The sequence below is a fragment of the Urocitellus parryii genome, chromosome 4, assembly GCF_045843805.1.
Source record: "Urocitellus parryii isolate mUroPar1 chromosome 4, mUroPar1.hap1, whole genome shotgun sequence".
NCBI classification, from domain to species: Eukaryota; Metazoa; Chordata; class Mammalia; order Rodentia; family Sciuridae; genus Urocitellus; species Urocitellus parryii.
In genome coordinates, this window is record NC_135534.1 from 189,766,769 (window position 1) to 189,787,042 (window position 20,274).

The 20,274-nt window shown below is 31.5% G+C and overlaps 1 protein-coding gene across 1 annotated transcript in view; it reads right to left on the reverse strand.

The window, feature by feature from the left end:
• Nucleotides 1-20,274, reverse strand: part of Shoc1 (shortage in chiasmata 1) — a 61,900-nt gene that overhangs the window by 14,015 nt on the left and 27,611 nt on the right. The window contains 8 exon segments of the mRNA XM_026391178.2: nucleotides 2,073-2,145; nucleotides 3,640-3,815; nucleotides 6,336-6,440; nucleotides 11,128-11,301; nucleotides 12,242-12,361; nucleotides 14,747-15,163; nucleotides 17,171-17,413; nucleotides 18,838-18,932. Of these exon segments, the coding sequence (XP_026246963.2) occupies nucleotides 2,073-2,145; nucleotides 3,640-3,815; nucleotides 6,336-6,440; nucleotides 11,128-11,301; nucleotides 12,242-12,361; nucleotides 14,747-15,163; nucleotides 17,171-17,413; nucleotides 18,838-18,932 (1,403 nt within the window).

The following is a 20,274-nucleotide window of genomic DNA, read 5'->3' on the forward strand; positions in this document are numbered from 1 at the left end:
TTACTTGACATGACAATAATTTTGGTAGTGGTAGGAATGAGTATTCTCTTTTACAATTCATAAGGTGATTAATATTATTTAAAACCTAATCTGCTTAAATAATTTATATTAGCTATTATCCTTAGATTACTCAGTAACTGTATTATTAGATTTTGCAAACACGTGGAAAATGAAATCACATTTTTTTCCCTAAAACTAGATAGGAAAAAAAAAAAAGCCCAGGACCTGGGCTGGGGTAGTGGCTCAGCATAGAGCACTCTTCTAGCATGCCTCGTGAGGCCTGGGGTTCAATCCTCAGCACCACATAAAAATAAATTTAAAAATAAAGGTATTGTGTCCAACTAAAACTAAAAATAAATAAATAAATAAATAAAGCTTAGGTCCTAGAAACCTGGATGTGTGTTAGTTTGAAGACAGTAAAATCATTTTTTCAGTTTATAGATTCAAGATTTTTGTGTCAATAGACATTGTTGAAATGAAGATAGCAAAAATGGTGTGGTGTAATTCCCAACTACCAAATGAAGGTGTTCATCACGAGGCCTAGATAAAAAAGATTTACAGTAATAATCTGTCAACATCTTAAGTGACTCCAAAGGAGAGAAGCTGATCCATAGTAGTTTTAAGTATATTTCTCAGTGGAGCAGGAAGTTGTACTCAGCTTCTTCACAAAAAAATTCCTTTATTTACCCAAATCCCTGGTTTTATAAGGCTAACACTGATCAAAAATTTTTCTGATTTTTTAAAGTGTTTCCAATTACCCTGATTCTAGACAAGGGTTAACTCTTGCTCTAACATGTTGTTATTAAAAAGAATCTTATGGATTTGGTGAATATGAACCCATATTCCCAGCATTGAAGATGAATATAATTTTTGTTGTGGAGTAATGAATCTATAAGGCCTAGGTTTTGAATGAATTATTCACATTAAAGACATTTAAAACACCTAGGATAATGGCAGTATTAGAAGTGTAGAGAATTCTATGAGCCGGGTATATGATCAGGTGGTTAGTAGATGATGATAATTAGCAGTGGTAGAGAATGATATAGCAATGTGGCTCAGCCTCAGACAATGGAGGAAATGATAATAGAAATCAAGAAACAACCTTCTCATTCTCATGAAGTATAGATTTAAAAAATCACTTCAATCAGAGGGACATAAGGGAAACAGTATCATGTGGGAAAGATTGGATTTCAGTTAAGAGAGATAAAAAAGAGTTTGCATGTAAGCAATGGGTTTCACTAAGCAAAGTAGGAAGGGTTGACAGAATTGTTAGTGAAAGGTAAAGAGTTGAAGAATGACACTGAAACAAGAGAAAACTAGGTTAAAATCCTAATCTCTCACTATTACTTGTGAGATTTGGCATGCTATATCACCTTTATTAGCCTGTTTTTTTTATTTATAAAACTGAGTTAATAAAACCTACTCATATACCAAAGGGAATTTCACTTTTATATATGTGTAGAAGAAAGGAAGTTCAATATAATAGAGGAGAGAGGAGGGGAGGAAAAGTGAGTGATGGAAATGGGTCTCAAATTCAAATTCCTTGAATGTACAATTTTGTCAATATGAACTCAATTACCATGTATAAATGATGCTCTAATTGAAAAAAAAAAACTATTCAGAGAGCTCTTGTAAGCAGTCAGTATTATTTAGCAACTAGTAGGTAATGAGTAAAAGGTATCAATTATTAATAATAAACGATATAAGCATACTGTAGTATTTTTGTATTGCAGACTTATAGTCTTGATTAATTTAAAAACTGGATAGGCTCCCACTGAGTTGTGTACTTTTAAGGGATGAATTTTATAATGTGTTAGTTATATTTTATTTTTTAAATATTTATTTATTTATTTATTTATTTATTTTAGTTTTAGGTGGACACAATATCTTTATCTTATTTTTATGTGGTGCTAAGGATAGAATCCAGTGCCTCATTCATGCTAGGCAAGCACTCTACCACTGAGCCACAACCCCAACCCAGTTATATTTTAATTTAAAAAGCTGGTTTGATCAACAATCTTTGTATGTTCAAGCATTTGTTATTAAACAGAGCATAATTTAAAAGCTCTTACCTTCTATTTTGTTAAGCATTTTAATGAGTGAATGTTTTTCACCATCTGAATCCATTCTTAGTATAATCAGCACCTAGTCAAAAATAAGAAGTTCACTGTGTGTCTTTGAATTATTTTACTACAGTGACAAAATAACATAACTGGTTTCATGAAACTAATGACGATGAGACTACAAAGTAAATATTTGTGTTGTAGAAGATGTCAATGCTTAAATGCAAAGGAATAAATTCTAATAAATTTATTATAAAATAATAAATTCTACATCGAACATCAATAAGGAAAATATTTTAGGGTAGGTAGTAGTATTATTATTTAGGTACTGGGGATTGAACCATTGAGCCACATCCCCAGCCCTATTTTGTATTTTATTTAGAGACAGGGTCTCACTGAGTTGCTTGGCTCCTCGCTATTGCTGAGCTGGCTTTGAACTCTCAATTCTCCTGTCTCAGCCTCCCAAGCCGCTGGGATTACAGTCATGCACCACTGGCCCCTGCTATTATTAGCATTCCTCAAGTATTCCCACATATATGACTATCTATTCATAGGTTGTCTTTGCCTATTTTATTAGTGTTAAAATTCAATCCAGACACGTTAGACTTTATTGGAGAAAATCAACAATTGGTTGGTTTATTTTCCTATTTACCATTATAGTTTCTTTTTTGGAGGGAGAACAGCAAATTAGTTCAATTTTAAATTTCTAACTTTTGATTTAGTTTAATAACTTAAGAAAGTTATTCAAGAGGGACTGGGGTTATGGCTCAGGGGTAGAGTGCTTGCCTTGCATGTGCAAGGCCCTGGGTTCGATCCTCAGCACCACATAAAAATAAATAAAAGTTATTGTGTACAGCTACAAAAAATAAATATTTTTTTAAAAAAGAAAGTTATTCAAGAAACAATAAAGTTGAGGATGAAGATAAAGGGGAAGGTTGAGGATATAGCTCAGTAATAGAGTTCCTGTCTAGTAATGCATGAGGTCCTGGGTTCAAGCTCTAGCACATTAAAAAAAAATGTAAATATATACATACACACAAAGAGGAGGAAGAAGATGAAACCCATATAAATTTGGGTAAGATTTAGTGTAAAGCATTTGAAATGTCTTTCTTCTTGGTAAAATTTAAAAGATCATCTTGTCTTAAGTCTTTGTTAATGTGGCCTTCACATGCTTAATGTAGGGTAAGCAAATAATTTTCAATATAAGAAAATGCACTAAGTGTTTTATTTGTGTACAACTATATCAAATGAAATTATGGCTCAATATCTTAAAAATAAAGTATTTAGTTCTAATACACACACATACATATTCATGGACTTTTGACAACTGGAAAAACAATCCATGGAAAAGTGCTTATAATTAATATTAAAGTATTTTAAAATTCAAGACGTATAAATAATGATTCAAATCATCCTTTCTCTGGGGGCTGATTTTGTTCTGTTACTATAAGAATAAAACTGTCAAAGGGCCAAATAGTATAATCTATTTCATAATTTCAAATTTAATGCAAAAAATTGTTACATCCAATTCTTATTTAAACTTATTCCTTTTATTTGCTTCATTCCAGTACTTAACCTTAATTTGCTGATTTTGCATCCAACTTTGTATCTGGCATTGCAGTTCTTGTATTTTATAATTTGCTTCAGGCTTTTCCCCCCTAATAATCTGTATAATCTTCAGCTGTCTCCAAATGTCATTCAAATAGGAACCTAAAATGCTTTTGTAGGCATCTTTTGCATTTGACAAGTATCCTGTTAAAGCAAAATTTTAAAAAATTGCATAATTCTGTTTTTCTTGGAGAAACTTCCTAGTTAAAAAAAATACTAGGAGAAATGAGTGTGCCACTAAAAATTTCATTTAATTTTATTTTGATTTTGACTAAACAAAGATTGATGAATAAAACATTTTAAAATTTAATTTTAAACTTATACATAAAAACAAGAAAATTGCACATATTTATGGGTTACCAATGTGATATTTCAATACATGTAAAATTCATCGCATCACCTTGCTATGTTGGAAGAGGTAGAAAACTGAAAGTTGGGAGAAAATATAGAATTTTGGGAGTAAACAGGGCAGGCAACCAGATCCCCATTCATTTTTCTTCCCACGCACTGCTATGGCTTGGATGAGTGTCCTTAAAGGTCCATATGTAAAGGCTTGGTCCCCAGGGTGGTGCTCTTGGAGGTGCTTTAGAGTCTTTGGGAAGTTGGTCTAGTGAGAGGTCTTTGGGTCATTAGGAGCATATCTTTGGAGGGTAGTTCCAAGATGGTTGTTATAAAAAACCTGAGTTTGGACCTGCCTAGTTCTCTTTCCAGTCCCATATGTGACCATTTCACTCCTGCATGCATGCTTGTGGTGATGTGCTTCCCTCATAAGAATTAAGGTGATGTAGGCACCATGCCTCAATCTCTGAAACTGAAGTAAATAACCCTTTTCTTTTTACAAAATAAATTGCCTTAGATATTTCACTGTAGTAACATGAAGCTGATTAATACAGCCAGTAGAGAGAGAGAGAGAGAGAGAGAGAGAGAGAGAGAGAGAGAGAGAGAGAGAAAGACAACCCACACTCAATCTTTGCTTTAGAGGAGTGAGAAAATCTTCCATTAAAAATGTCCAATGCAGCTAGAATATTCATTATGGCTTTGTACCTAGAACTTAAATTAATTTTCCAACAAGAATCTTGCTTTATAGTATTCCTTAAGGTAGCCAAATAGTAATGTCAAAGCATGATTTAGTAAATATATTTCTTTGAGGAGCAAAAATAATACAGCTCCAAATACAGAAAGCTCTCAATGGTCTCATTTAATCCCAGGGTAAATTGTAGTGTACTTAAAGATGAATATCCTCCAAGCAATCTTTCATAAATATTATTTCTCTAATCCAAGATTTTGGTAAGTACTGAGCATTTTGTATTTGGCCAGATTATATGCCTGGTTAAGCATTATAACTAAGTTACATATATTTTAGAAAGATCAACATGGTGGTTTTTCCTTCTTCAATTAAACTACTTTAGCATTGATATTGAGTTAAGGTTGTTTTATCTCCATTTCTAGACAAGTAAGGATTGGGGACAATAGCCCTAGTTTAAAGTATCTGGAACAAGTTTAAGGGTGGGGTGTCATATGCCTTTCTGTTTTGTCATATTTTTTCATTATATTTCTCAGTTTCCATAAAAGAATGTCAGTTCTACAGTTAGACTGACTATTAATGCACAATATTAAAGCAAAATATCTGAGTTCCTAGTGCTACAGAAAAGTACAGTTGTGATTTATCTCAGCTCAATACTTACCAAAAGTTTGGAATAGAGAAATAATATTTTTATCTGGGTCACAGGTATGAGAAAATGTCTGGGTCTTAAATCAGAAAAATATTAATTTTACTATATATTTGAAATGGGTTCTAGAAGGTTTAAGTTATAAAACATAATCCTATAGGCAAACCATTACTACATGAGCCTAAATAATCCTGCAATAAGGAGCCTAAAGCAGTAATACAATAAAACATTTTAATGATTTTTGGGAAAAAAATCTTTAAAATTTTCAATATATTCAATAGTTTGATTTTTATTATCTAAGAAATTCATATCCTAATTTACACATACAAGTACACAAGAAATTACCAAAAATCTTATTGTTGATAGTTTAATTATATTTTATCTATCAAAGATCAAAGCCATAAACATGCAATGTATGTGGCAAAATATCAAGCTTCACATTAAAAAGTAATACATGATAATGATTATGCAATCAAATCTGTATAAGGCCATTAGAACTTTGTAATTCAGACCAAGATTAGAAGATCCTAAACTTATTTTTCTAGTTGACAATACTTGTTAAAAACAATTTCTTTTAATGCACATAATTAGAATTTATATATATATATATATATAAAATAATTAACATAAATAACATAATTAGTGTGTGTGTGTATATATATGTATGTATATATATATATGTATATATATACATATATATATATATATATGAATGAAACTGGGGGTGTGGCTCAGGGGTAGAGTGCTTGCTTTGCATCCAAGAGGCCGTAGGTTTGATCCCCAGCACTGTGCCCCCAATATATACATTTAATTATAATTATGTCACAATATAAATATGCTTATTGTAATAGAGGTGAAAGAATACTGCATAATTTCTTAAGAGGTCTATCTTTTTGAGAAAAGTAAGTTATATCAGATGAAATATATATATATTTTTGGTTTAAATGAAATATTTTAATAGGAGAAAATGGTAAATAATTTTTTTTCTACCAACCCAATGCTGTGTCCAAGCTGCATGTTAAAAGGACATCTCTAATTGTTACCAGAAGGTGTAAGAGAGCAGCATGCTTGTATGTCATTTCTCTTTCATCATTTGTACCTAAATAAGCAAAAACACATTTAAAAACATGAACAATATGATAAAATTTCAGAATATGCTCTATAATAATAGCTAAAATTTATCATGGTGTGCTTACTATATGTCAGGCTCTATATAAACTGGATGTTTTATAAAAATTCTATAGGAAAATTTCTTATGACTTTCACTTTATGGATGAGGAACTAATCTTAATGAGGTTAAATAACTGTCCGAAGACTAAAATTTAGTGAATAAGTGGTGGAGCTGGCATTTAAACTCATAGCTAACTTTAGAGCTCATGCTTTTTTTTTACTTCCAAAGTATATTCAATTATTTCTACTTTTGTTAGAAAAAAGGGTAAATGATTTACAGTTATAAAACAAGAAAATTAAATTCATAATTTGCTGATTGGTTAACTTTAATTTAACTAGAGCAGCTCTACTTTTCTCTGTTTTATGTTGGGATTTCATAAAATATTAATTTGAACAAAGAGTTCTTCTAAAAAGTTTACAAATTGTTTATTCTAATCAATAAAGATAGAAGCAAATATGTAGTAGTCTTTGGAAATCAAGAGGCAACAGGAGCACCATTTATAGGTCATGTATCCAGCCCCTGGAAGCACCTGTGGGAACAATCAGTCATGACCTAGAACAAGTAAGAAGAGGTCAAAAAAACATAAATAGGGAACTGGAAATGTAAACATGCTTGGAAAATGAAACAGAGACTAGAAAACCACAAGTAGGAAGTGGTCTGTCTTCTAATCTAGGTTTATCTATTACCTCTAGATTTAGCTTTACCTCAATTCTCAGGCCAATGATAGCATTTTAAGTGCAGCAATCATGTTACTTCCTCAGGATTTCAGCACTATTGTTCCAATTGGAAACCCAAACTCATGTTTATTCTCCATTATACTCCATAAATTTTATAATAATCACCATTCTGCTTGATGATGTTCAAAGCCTTTAGAAGCTCAATTTATATTCAACAGATTTAAAACCTGAGAATCACAGAACTCAAAAGTATATTCAGAAGTCATGGTTTTTAAAAAATTTTGTGTAAGTCTTGTTGTCTTCCATAGAGATCAGCTTGCTGACAATTACTGTATTCTTTTCTATTTAGTATAATCATGCCACACTGCCAGCTCTCCAAAGTGTGAATCCAATTCTTTGATTTTCACTGCTATGCTCTTCCTGTGGCTCACAGTTTTTTCATGTAGTTTTCATGGGTTTACACTATCAGATGATGTGTTCTATCTGAATTATACTACTGTGAACTCAAGGTATTGGTGACTAAACTGTTGGTCCCCCAAAGACTGGGTTGTGTATACATGAAAAAAACCCACATGGTTTTTTATAGTCTTTTATGCTAATTATTTTCTATTTTAAAAAAGAGGTGGTCTTTTAAAAAATATGTAGGACATCCAAAATTAACGAATTTAGCAAATTGACTTTGAAAAAAAAATCAAGTAAGTTTCAAGTAAGATGCGATAGGCACAATACACCTTGTTTCTTCTATTCAAAATAACTATACACACAAGATGGAATAAGACTGTGGACTCCAAAAAGTATGTGGTAGCAGGGGGACCAGGGAAGGAGGTCATATTTCAAAATGCCATCAGACAAGTGTCGATATTCCTACTTTTTCTTTTTCTTTTCTTTTTTTTTTTTTTTTTGTATTTTCTGGCCTGGACTACAGGCAGTCCAAAACTCTGAAGTGCATACCACCATAGGGATAAAAAGACCTCTAGGAGAAGTCTTCAATCCATGATCAGAGAAGTGAAGATGGGGATTCCTAAGGATAAGAGAAAATACAATAAAGTCCTTATTGCTTTTCTTTTCTTTTTTTTTTTTTTTTTGCTTTTCTTTTTCTTTAAAAAAAAAAGTTTTACAGGGACTGAGGTTGTAGCTCAGTGGTAGAGCACTTGCCTAGCATGTGTGAGACACTGGGTTCAATTCTCAGCACCACATATAAATAAATTAAAAAAAAATAAAGGTCCATTGATAACTATAACTATATATATATATAAAACTAAATAAATATTTTCTATTCTCTCCTGACCCAGGGCCTCACAATGTTTGGGTCAGCAGTGGCAATGGTATAATTAATAGCTGTTAGGTAGGTGCCCCAAACACTTTTTGAACATACACAAGACAGTTATAGTAACTTTCAGTGTCCTTCTCTGATAATTCCAATATCCTTGTCAGTTCTGGATTTGTTTTGATTGATTGATATCATTATGAGTTGTATTCCTGCCTCTTTGTATGCACAGTAATCTGAATGGATACCAGACATTGTAATTTTTCCTTGTTGAGTACTAGATATTTATGTATTCATATAAATAAATCTTCTTAAGCTTTATTTTGCAATTAAGTTCCTTGGAAATAGTTTGATCCTTTGGGTCTTGTTTTTGTGATTTGGTAAGTAGGAGCAGGGCAGTGCTAAGTCTAGGATAATTGTTCCCCACTACTGAGACAAGACTGTTCTGAGTACTCTACTTACTCCCCGTGAATTACGAGTTTTTATAGTCCAGCTGATGGGAACAAACATTATTCCTTGCTCTATGTGAATGCAGCATACTATTCCCTCTAATCCTCCCAGATGAATTGTTTTCTTATCCTCAGGTTGTTTCCTCAGATATACTCTACTGTTTACTTGAGGGAGTTTCTCAGCAGGTCTACAGCTCTCTGTGTGAAGCTCTCTGCTCTTTAATATTCTATTCTTGAACTCTAGCTGCCTTGGTATCCCTGGGATCTCAGCTGTTTCTTCAACTCAGACTCTCCACCAGGCTCTATCTCAGGTACCCCTTCCCATGTCATTGCCCAATAACATGTTAAAGAGAATAAGCTAGTATAGTGGAAGTGCTCACCTCGTTTTTTCCCCTTCTTTCAGGAATCAGTGTCCTTTATTGCTTGATATTCAGCAACTTAAAAACTGGTTTCATGTATTTTGTCTTTGTTTTCTGTTGTTATTTCTAGGAGGAGGATAAAATCTAATTCCTCTTACTCCATCTTGGCCAGAAGAAAAAGTCCAGGATTGAATTTAATCTATTTTTTAACCTTTTTGGAGAAGACTCATTGGTTTAGGTGGTAACAATAATAGTTTAACTTAGTTTTGGCAATAGAAAACTAAGTTATACAACTATATCAGTCTAACCTATCAAATAATACATATCAATCAGGAGCTTCACTGAGTAGTGCCAGATGGTATTTCTTACCATTTTCTCCTTACTTAGCAGATCCTCCAGTCTTGGTTTCGGGGTGGAAACTATAAACTGAACTACAATTAAACCTTCATCCATGTCTACTTTTTTCATCCTCTAAAATAAATTTTTTACTAATTTGATATAATAATATTCATTGTGGTATATTCACATATGTACGTAGGAAAGTTATGTTAGGTTCATTCCAGTTTTCCTTTTACCATCCCTTCCTTCCCTTCCTTTCATTCTCCTTTGTCTACTCCCCTGAACTTCTATTTTTTTAAAATCCTCCCTTATTGTGGGTTAGTTTCTACAATAGAGAAAACATTTGACCTTTGGTTTTGGGGGATTGGCTTACTTCACTTAGCATGATAGTTTCCAGATCCATCAATTGGCAAACAAATGTTATAAAGTCATTCTTCTTTGTTGCTGAGTAATTCTCTACTGTGTATATATACCACATTTTAAAAAAATCCACTCATCTATTGAAGGACACCTAGGTTGACTCCATAGATTAGCTATTGTGCTGCTCTAAACATTAATGTGGTTGCATCACTGTAGTATGCTGATTTAAAATCCTTTATATATATGTCAAGGAGTAAGATACCTGGATCAAATGGTGGTTCCATTCCTAGTTTTTTGAGGAATCTCCATACTGCTTTTCAGAGTGGCTGCACCAATTTGCAATCCCACCAACAATGTATGAGTGTATCCTTTTCCCCACATCCTTGCCAACATTTGTTTTGTTTTGTTTTTTTTCCTTAGCCAATCCCTTTTATTCTTATAGGAAAAGTCAGGAAAACTTTTTCACATAGGTCTTTTAAGTTGTTTGTATTTTAGTAGAAGAGTTAGGTGTAGCTATGGCTTAGAATACAATTGTAGTAGAACAGAAAAGGCTAAATATAATGATAGTCTTACTGTATTGTTACTTGTGTTTTTGTAATTGCTATTCTGACTGGAGTGACATTAAATCTTGGTGTAGTTTTAATTTGGATTTCTCTAATTTCTAGTAATGTTGAACATTTTTTTCATATATTTGTTGACCATTTGTATTTGTTCTTCAGTTCCTTTGTCCATTTATTGATTGGGTTATTTGTTTTTTTTCGTGTTAAGTTTTTTGAGTTCTTTATATATCCTCTTGATTAATGCTCTATCTGAAGTGCAGGTAGCAAAGATTTTCTCCCATTTTGTAGGCTCTCTCTTCATGCTCTTGTTTGTTTCCTTTGCAGTGAAGAAACTTTAATTTTATAACATCCCATTTATTGATTTTTAAATTTACCTCCTGTTCTTTAGGAGTCTTGTTAAGGAAGTCAGTTAATGAGCCAATTTATTGGAGTGGTGGGCCTACATTTTCTTCTAACAGGTACAGGATCTCTGGCCTAATTCCTAGGTCTTTGATCCACTTTGAGTTTTGTGAAGGGTGGGGGATAAGGGTTAAGTGTCATTCTACTACATATGGATTTCCAGTTTTCTCCCGTTCTAAATCATGCAAATTTGATTTGTACTAACCTTGGTGAATGGCATCACTTAGTATTTTTTCTTGTTCCTTTAAAAAGAACCTTGTTTGGTCAAAAATAACAGTGGCAAATTTCCAATTAGCTGAGAGGGCACAGAGGCATACAAGTTTTTTTAAGATAGGAGCAGCGGCTGCTTCTAGGAAATAGTATGCCTGGCATTGGCTATCTGCAAAAATAAAAGCAATATTTTTATAAGAATGATATGCTCTTTTTGATAAAACAACTAAATATGTTACTTCATAGAAACCTGAACTTATATCCAAATTATTTTATGAGTTAAAAATCATGAGACAGTATAGAGATTTATTTTAAGATATTTATTCTGTAGAATAGTAAATACACACAAAAAATCCTCATAGAATTATATAATTTTATGGCTATAGTACTTATTAGAAAGGATTTATTTAGTAACTAGTTTAACATAGCAAGTATAAGGAGCCTTATAAAGAGACCCACATAATATTTTCCTTTTCCCTCTTCCATTATAAGATTACAAACTCAAGCCAGGTTTGTAGCAATGACAAGTTATTTCTAGTTTTCACTAGAATACCACTAAAGATGGGCATAATCTTCTGGAGGCCATAAATAAAATTGAACCAAAAGAAAGAAAGGTATTTGGGAACTAGTGTCATGTTTCCTTGCTCATTTTAATAACGAGCTTGGTATTCTTAAACAGGTTATGCTTTTGGAGTCCAATAACATTGTACTTTACAGCAAAACAAATTTAATCAACACAGGAATCAACAGTAACTAATTTACATAACTTTGATAGTGACTAAAAAAACAGAGAGCAACCATTTGCAGTTCATTTTCCAGACTAGGCAGTAGAGCCTGACAGTTGGAATTTTTTTTACTTTGATGGATGTAGGAAGGCAGTAGCAGTTTTAATGAAAGAAGAATTAACAATTATTGGACTGGAGTAGGGTAATGAGGAGGGGCAGAGGCAGTAAACAGGGCATGCCAGGACTGGAAATAACTTGAAATGAGAAGTGGAATGAAGAAATTTCTGAAATAAGTAAAGAAAATTACATGGAAAATAAAATTTGTCCTAGACATACAGGGAACGGCTCTCAAATAATTTTGAACGTATTTTAAAGGTAGCATACCTGATGCTTGAACTTCAAGTACATCATCCACTTCCCTTTTCTCATTTATTTTCTCTGGAGTTTTATTAATGGAAACAACAGGACTTTGTTCTTGAAGAGTTGAAGAATACTCTTCTTTATCTTGAAATTCTAACAAAAAAATTAATTTGAATTGTTCAGGAGAAACTTCATGCTTTAATTAAGCTTTAACACTTTTTTCTAAAATATGATCATAGTTGCTAAACTTCTTCACTGCAATACATCAGTATTAAATTGAACAAACTCTTCATATCAATAGAGCTATGACAACACTATGCTGGAGAGAAAGATAAATGATAAAATTGTGAAGAATGTCGTCATAAAATTAGTATTTCAACATCAGTTCTGACATGAGCTTTGGTTTCCTCATATGTAAAATATGGACAAAGATACCTATTTTAAGTATTGTTATAAAGATTAAACACAAAGTACCTGTGAGTGTCTCAAGATCAGCAATCACATCATGTTTCTCTCTAATATATAATTTGGTGCCTGGCACAGAGAGTTCAATAAATGTTAGTTTTATTTCCTCTTTCCTAGGTATTGTATATATCTGAGTCCATATATATATATATACATATATATATGTATATATATATGTGTGTGTGTGTGTGTAGTTACATTAACTAGAAAGTAATGTCATCCATCTATAATATAATTATAAGATAATTTTAGAAATATATTGCCATCTTGAGAAATTTTAGTATACAAGATTTAAATACATGGTTAAAAATATAATAATGGAGTATATCCTTAACTAGCTTGTTATTAATTTCAAGTAATACTTTCAATTATCTATAATTTAAAAAGATATAGTCAAGTAATATTAATTGTTGTAACATTTCTTGTCCTTGAAGCAACTACAAAATAAAACAAGAAGTAAAATATTATTTATTACTATAAAAGCTAAAAAGTTGGAGAATAGTGCTTAATTTGAGAGTCAAATGGGCTTGCAAACTAAACAATAGAATGAAGTAGTGTTACCCACCTAGTCCTAGAGTATACTGGATTGGGAAAGAATTGTTCATAGGGAAAAGAGTCATGATGTAAGAGAAGCTGAGGAAAACACCTTATTCTATTGGCAAGTTCATTCCCACAAGCTTACATCCAATTTATTTTTTTTCAAATTTATCATTTAGATTATTCCTTCTACCTACTCTGGGAAAAAATGTATAAAAAAGCAAAGCAGGTGGAACATAATACTAATTGAGAAAACATCAGAGTACAGAAGCATTTCCAACTAATTTTCCTTTAATTGTTTAGGAAATTAATGGCTAACTTTTTTTAAGAAAATATTTTTTATCTTTTTCTCTTTTCTTGCTGATTTTTGTCATTTATGTTGCTAATATATCCTATTACAAGCTATTAAATATGACAACCAGACAGGGATGTCAGTGTTAATTTTGGAGTGGATTCCTTTTTTAACTAATATAAGTAGACTCTGAAAACATTAACAATTATGAAAATAAATCTTTTAAATGATTCCCATTTTTAATCATATATATAACATGATTCTTTATATTTTGCTCATTCTTCTATGTAGATGGTATGCTTGAATTATAGTGAAAACATTGGTAAGAATAATCTCAGTTACATGTAGAATTGTCACCGAGCAGGGTAAGTTATAACTTGGTCAAACTATTACATAAAGACAACTTTGAGGTGAATATATATATAAACATAAAAGATTAAAAAATTCTGAAATATTTAAATTCTATTCTGTATTTTTATGAGATTTTTCTCTATAAAAAATGTTCTGACTGACAAAGTAATATAACTCTAAGCAGATCTACAAAAGGCCAACACATCTTTTGGAAAAAGTATATGTAACCACCATGACATTAAGAACTAAAAATCCTGTGTCTATTAATAGTATATAGGACAGACAGTAAGACCTAACTATTCTATAAGTCACATAAGTATTTATTTTATCAAGACAATATATGTCAAAATTATTCTAGAAAGCCTATTTTTTTAAATAGCCAAAGTGAAAAGATTTGACACATTTCACTACCTTTGATATGGCTAGAAGCAGGAAACAAGACAATTACAACTGAATCAGAAATTCTTTGGTAACATTATAAAATATAATAAGCAATTAAGTGGGAAAAGTTCTTAAATATACATTAAAATGTAAGTTAAAATATTGAGATAGGGCTGTCAGATAACAGAAAAAAATAATGATCAATAAAAGTTGGAAATATTATGAACTTGTATGGCCCAGTTGTAGAAAACAAGTTTTATTTGTTACCAATTCAAATGCAACTTTTAATTTTTTTTGAAATATATATGTACATCTATATTTAAATCTGTATTTATATATCCATATCTATCTCTACATATGAGTATCATCAATCAATGCAATTTCCTTTGTGAAAAATATAATTTTATCTAAAAGAATGTTATTTATTTGCCTTTATAAAAAAAATTATGTACTTTTGCTTTATACCTATCATATCTAGGCCAGAATATTACTAAATTACCCACCATCTTTTTTATCATGGTCTATGACTTCAGGCTTTGAGGTGCAAGTCTTGTATTTATTTCGCAGTACAATAAAGTTGCTCAAAAGGTCCAAATCATTCTCCTGTTTTTTACCAGGCTCAAAAGATGCTATCTTAATTCTTGAAGAGGAAGATGATTCATTGGATGGCACCATGCAGTCACGTTCAACATGATCTTTATTATCTTTCTTTTGTATTGTTCTATCAATTAGCTCCTGATCATTCTTTAGTTTTTCTTCCTTTTTTGGTCTTTCAACAGAGACATATTCATCAGACCAACACAGATCTGGTACTTCTTTTGTCAGGGATGGGCTCTTTTGTGGAAGCAACATATTATCATTTATAGATTTCTCATTAGTAAGTACAGTTGGTGAGGAACAGTTTTTATGGTCTAGCCATGCTGAAAACAGAACATAAAAAACCCAAATAACTTTCATGCCTAAATGAGTATTCTGTTAGGGTATTGGATACCATTTAGTTTTAGTTTCTTTAAACACAATTTGATCTTTGGGAGTATTTGTTTACTTTTTAAAAATCAATTTTTGGTCTAAATAAAATTTTTAAAAGTTAGAAATTTAATATCTCTTTTTTCTTTCTATAGGAGCTAGATTGCCAGGCAGAGAAAGATTTCCAGAAAAGCCCTACTGCTAATAGGCTTATAATGAGTTATACCTTTGGAGCTAACAATTGCCAAAAATTTAGTTACCAGGCAAGCCACAGACTAAGAAAATACTTGCAATATATATATAACTGACAAAGGACTGTATCCAAAAATGAACAAATAACTCCTATAATTCAATATTGAAAAAGCAGCGCAATTTAAAAATTGGCAAAAGATTTTAACAATTCTTCATATAAGATATGTATATTCTGCAGCATGGATGAATCTTAAAAACATACTAAGTGAAAGAGGATTATCATAAGGGCCACAATTAAATTATTTTTTATTTATATGAAATGTCCAGAAGAAGCAAATCTACAATGACAGAGAATAGATAGTGGTTATACTAGGAAGAATTGGGAGTGAATGTTAATATATATGGGATTTCTTTTTGGGGCAATAAAAGTGTTCTAAAACTGTGATGATTGTACATCTCTGTGAAGATAAATTTTATATTCTTTTTCTCCAAAATGTGGCCTATGATTTTAAAATTATAGATATTGATATAAGAAACATTTAATTTTCCTCTTTGTACTAGATACTCTGACAACTTGACTATGGGAATACAGAAATAGTTACTGCTTCTTACACTTCAGAATAATATTATCATCATAATTCTATCATATATCAAAGTTAATATGTTCTATTTTAACCTCAAATTAGTTATATATCAAAATACTTTAAGTTTCATAGGTTTGATACACTGTTTAGATATTTGCAGGCCCCTGACCTAATCTCTATAAATTCTTATTCCACCATGAGTAACCATCTAGGCCTGAGATGGACTGGTGTACATTTGAGTGGTAAAATCTGTATATCTGTTTTTCTTCCTACCACATTCAAAGCATTCTATGGCTTCTATCTTTGAAACACAACTTACAGACAATAATTCTCATCCAAATTCCTTATTTCCTTAAACCAGGACACATAATAACTTCCAAAATTCACTTTTACATATATTTATTTTTTTATTATAAACTTCCCCAAATTATTTAACATTAAAGTTTTCTAGTTACTCTGTGTACAAACTAATCTTAAAATTATATATATATATATATATATATATATATATATATATATATATTTCAAAGAGGTATAATGCATGTTAAATATAATGGCATTTATATCAACTAAACTAGCAAAAGAGAACACAAAATACATTTGCCTTCTTCAGTTATAAAAGTAAAAAATACTAAATTAGAAAATGCTAAGGAAGATTTTTTTTTCTCAATATGGGCATTGAACCCAGGACCTTATATATACCAAACTAGTGCACTACCACTAAGTTATAGCCCCAGACACATGAAGTTTTTTGTTGTTGTTGAAAAGAGATTACTAGATATTATTGAAAACCAAAGTTTAGTTATCAGGTCAAAAATACTTAATGCAAAATGCTGATATAAATATAAACTATACTAACAATCATTTATAAAAGGAAATAATGTCAATTGAAAATGACTAGAAATTTAAAAACAGAGATTAGAATTTTAGGACAGAATAGGATTTCAAGATCAGCTATCTCTCTCTCTCTCTCTCTCTCTCTCTCTCTTCCTTCCTCCGTCCCTCCCTCTTTTATAAAGTGAAGTCCAGGGAAGTCAGAGTTAATAAATTCTGCCACAGCTAGAGCCAATAATGAATACTTGAATTTGGTTTTATTTTCTTAATCACTGAGAAGAAACACAGATATATAATCTTTCTCATTATGAAAATGTTCACATAAGTTATATTTTATTATAATGTACTTACATTCCAATTGAAGCACTTTTTTAGGCAAAAATATCTCCATTTTAGTATCATTAGAAGATTGATCATCATGACACATATATGTATTTAGATGTTCCAAAGTTTCTCCTATTGCTAGATTTAATCTTGCTGGTTTCCACCATTCTGCCTTTACAGGATTAATCGCAAGGCTTTCTTCTTTGATGGAAAATATCTTTTTAAAATCTGTAATTGAATATTGACTGTTTGGCTCTTGAATTCTTAGTGCTTGAAAAAAAAAAAACCAAGAAAACAGTTTAGGAGGGGGGAAAATAAAGAAAAACATAATAAATAGAACCACACTGGGGCTGGGGATGTGGCTCAAGCGGTAGCGCGCTCGCCTGGCATGCATGCGACCCGGGTTCGATCCTCAGCACCACATACAAACAAAGATGTTGTGTGCACCGAAAACTAAAAAAATAAATATTAAAAATTCTCTCACTCTCTTTAAAAAAAAAAAAAAGAACCACACTGAGATTTCTTGATGAAATATACTTTCATTAGAACAAAGTGAAACCTGAAATTATCTGGTATTTTGTTCTCAAGATGTTACTATTTGTAAAAGTCTACGTTATAATAACAATAGAATTCACATAAAGGACTTATTTCAATTTGGGGGTATGTCAGGAAGTTAAAATTATTCTATATTTAGTAAAAGAAGGAACCATATTTTGACCATTTTCAATTACTAAATTAATATATTTGATAATATTTTGAAGAATGTAAGATTTTTTAAGTCAGAAATTCTACTTCATTGTAATGAACCTAAATAAGGAACATTTTTCAGATTTTATGATATATATCATCTTAGATGTTGTGGTACAGAGGTTACTACTTCATTACTTTTTAGCCTAAATAGAAGAAATCATACATGGAGGAAACCAAGTATCAAAACTACTTAATATCACTGTCTGCTATCTCAGACTCTGTCAAAGGTACATCCATTCAAAATTAGGATTATGAATTCTGAAATACTAAGTTTGGAATGGTGTTTTTTATAATGATATTATTAGTTTTGTAATAATAATAAAAATACAAGTAGTAATATTAAAAATAGTAATTACTAGTTACTAAACAAATCTGACATTGTGCTAAGTGCTTTATATGCATAATTCTTACATAGTTTCTAAAATAATCCTATGAGATAAGTAATATTTTAGGACCTTTATTGAGATGTTTTTGATAAGTATCAAACTGCATTTAGTAGAGTAAAAAGTTTGATAACTTTTGAATATGTATGCACTCATGAATTCATTATCATAATCAAGATAATGAACATATCTCTAACCCTCCCAAGTTTCCTCATACCTCTTTATAACACCACCCTGTAATCCACTCCACTCCTTTACCCTGCCCCATGTTCTGCTTCTTGCTGCTACAGATTAAACAGCATTTCCCAGAATTTCATATAATGTATTTTTTCTTTTTCTTTTTTTTCTCATGTATAGGAATTACCCAGAAAATCAGCAAGATCAAGATCTTGTCATTTAGCATAATAAACTTTTTAGCACAAATCTAGGTATTTTAGTTTTGTGCCAAGTTATGTATTCTGTGTTAAGCAATGCTCAAAGAAAAATGATATCTACATTTCCATTCATTGTACATTTTCATCTATATTTTCTACTTGTCATTGGATAGCAATTACTCTTTACCTGTATGCAAAAATGAGTTCAAAGAGCTTTTACAGCTTTCTAATTGCCACACCATACAATATTTATTAGCTGATTCTTCAGTAATAAGAAAACTACTGAAAAAGAAATAAAGTTTAATACATTAATAACATTGAATCTTTTTTGACAATAAGTTTTTTTTAAAAATATTTATTTATTTTTTAGTTTTCAGTGGACACAACATCTTCATACATCTTTCATTTTATTTTTATGTGGTGCTGAGGATCGAACCCAGCGCCCCACGCATGCCAGGCAAGCGTGCTACCGCTTGAGCCACATCCCTAGCCCAAAATTTTGTTTTTAATAAAAGTATTTTTTTATTGGTTGCTCAAAACATTACAATGATCTTGACATATTATATATTATACATTTGATTCAAATGGGGTATGAATTCTTATTTTTTCCCATGTGTACAGATTGCAGGATTACATTGGTTATACAACCAGGTTTATACATACTGCCATACTAGTGTCTGTTGTATTCTGCTGCCTTTCCTATCCCCTTCCTATCCCCCCTCCCCTCCTCTCTCATCATCTCTCTCTACCCCATCTATTGTAACTCATTTCTCTCTCTCTTTTTTTCCCCTTCCCCCTCACATCCTCTTATATGTAATTTTGTATAACAATGAGGGTCTCCTTCCATCTTCCGTGCAATTATAAAAGTATTTTTCTAAGAAGTTTTTACACCCAAAAGCAAATGAAAAGTTAAATCTTATAAATGTGTAAACTGAAGTAGCATTCCATGGACAACATTTCAAATACTTACTTAATTCCTTCTCTGGGCAGGTCTAATCATTTGTAAACTCCTTCGTTATTTCTGCTTGCCTGTAAATCTTTACCTTCTTCAATGTAATCTGGAGCTAGAAGGGACTGACTTAGGAGAGTTCAGCTCTCCCCTCTATAAACTGACAACACCAATCCTCTAAGCCATCAAAAATAAAAATATAATCTAAGCAAAATTTCTATGTTTATGCAAATAGCAGCTTTTACAAAATTTTTTACAAAATGACTCTACCTAAGACCATTCTATATAGAAATTCTAGACCACTTAGTCTGAGGATCAGAACTATGAAAAAGTCTTGACTGACTGTTTTAGCTTCTCTATTAATTCACAAATCCTTTATGCCCCAAATCTTCCATTCCCTGTGACTGAGAATTGATTGTAGTCTGTTGTTTTGTTTATATGTACTATATGTGAGCATGTGAGTTAAATCCCAATCTAGGGCTGGGGTTGTGGCTCAGTGGTAGAGTGCTTGCCTAGCATGTGTGAGGCACTGGGTTCAATTTTCACCACCACATATGAATAAATAAAATAAAGGTCCATTGACAACTAAAAAGATATTTTAAAAATCCCAATCTAGGCTAATAGAAAGCTAGGTTTCATGTTTGCACTATTCAGTTTACCCACATAATCCAAAAA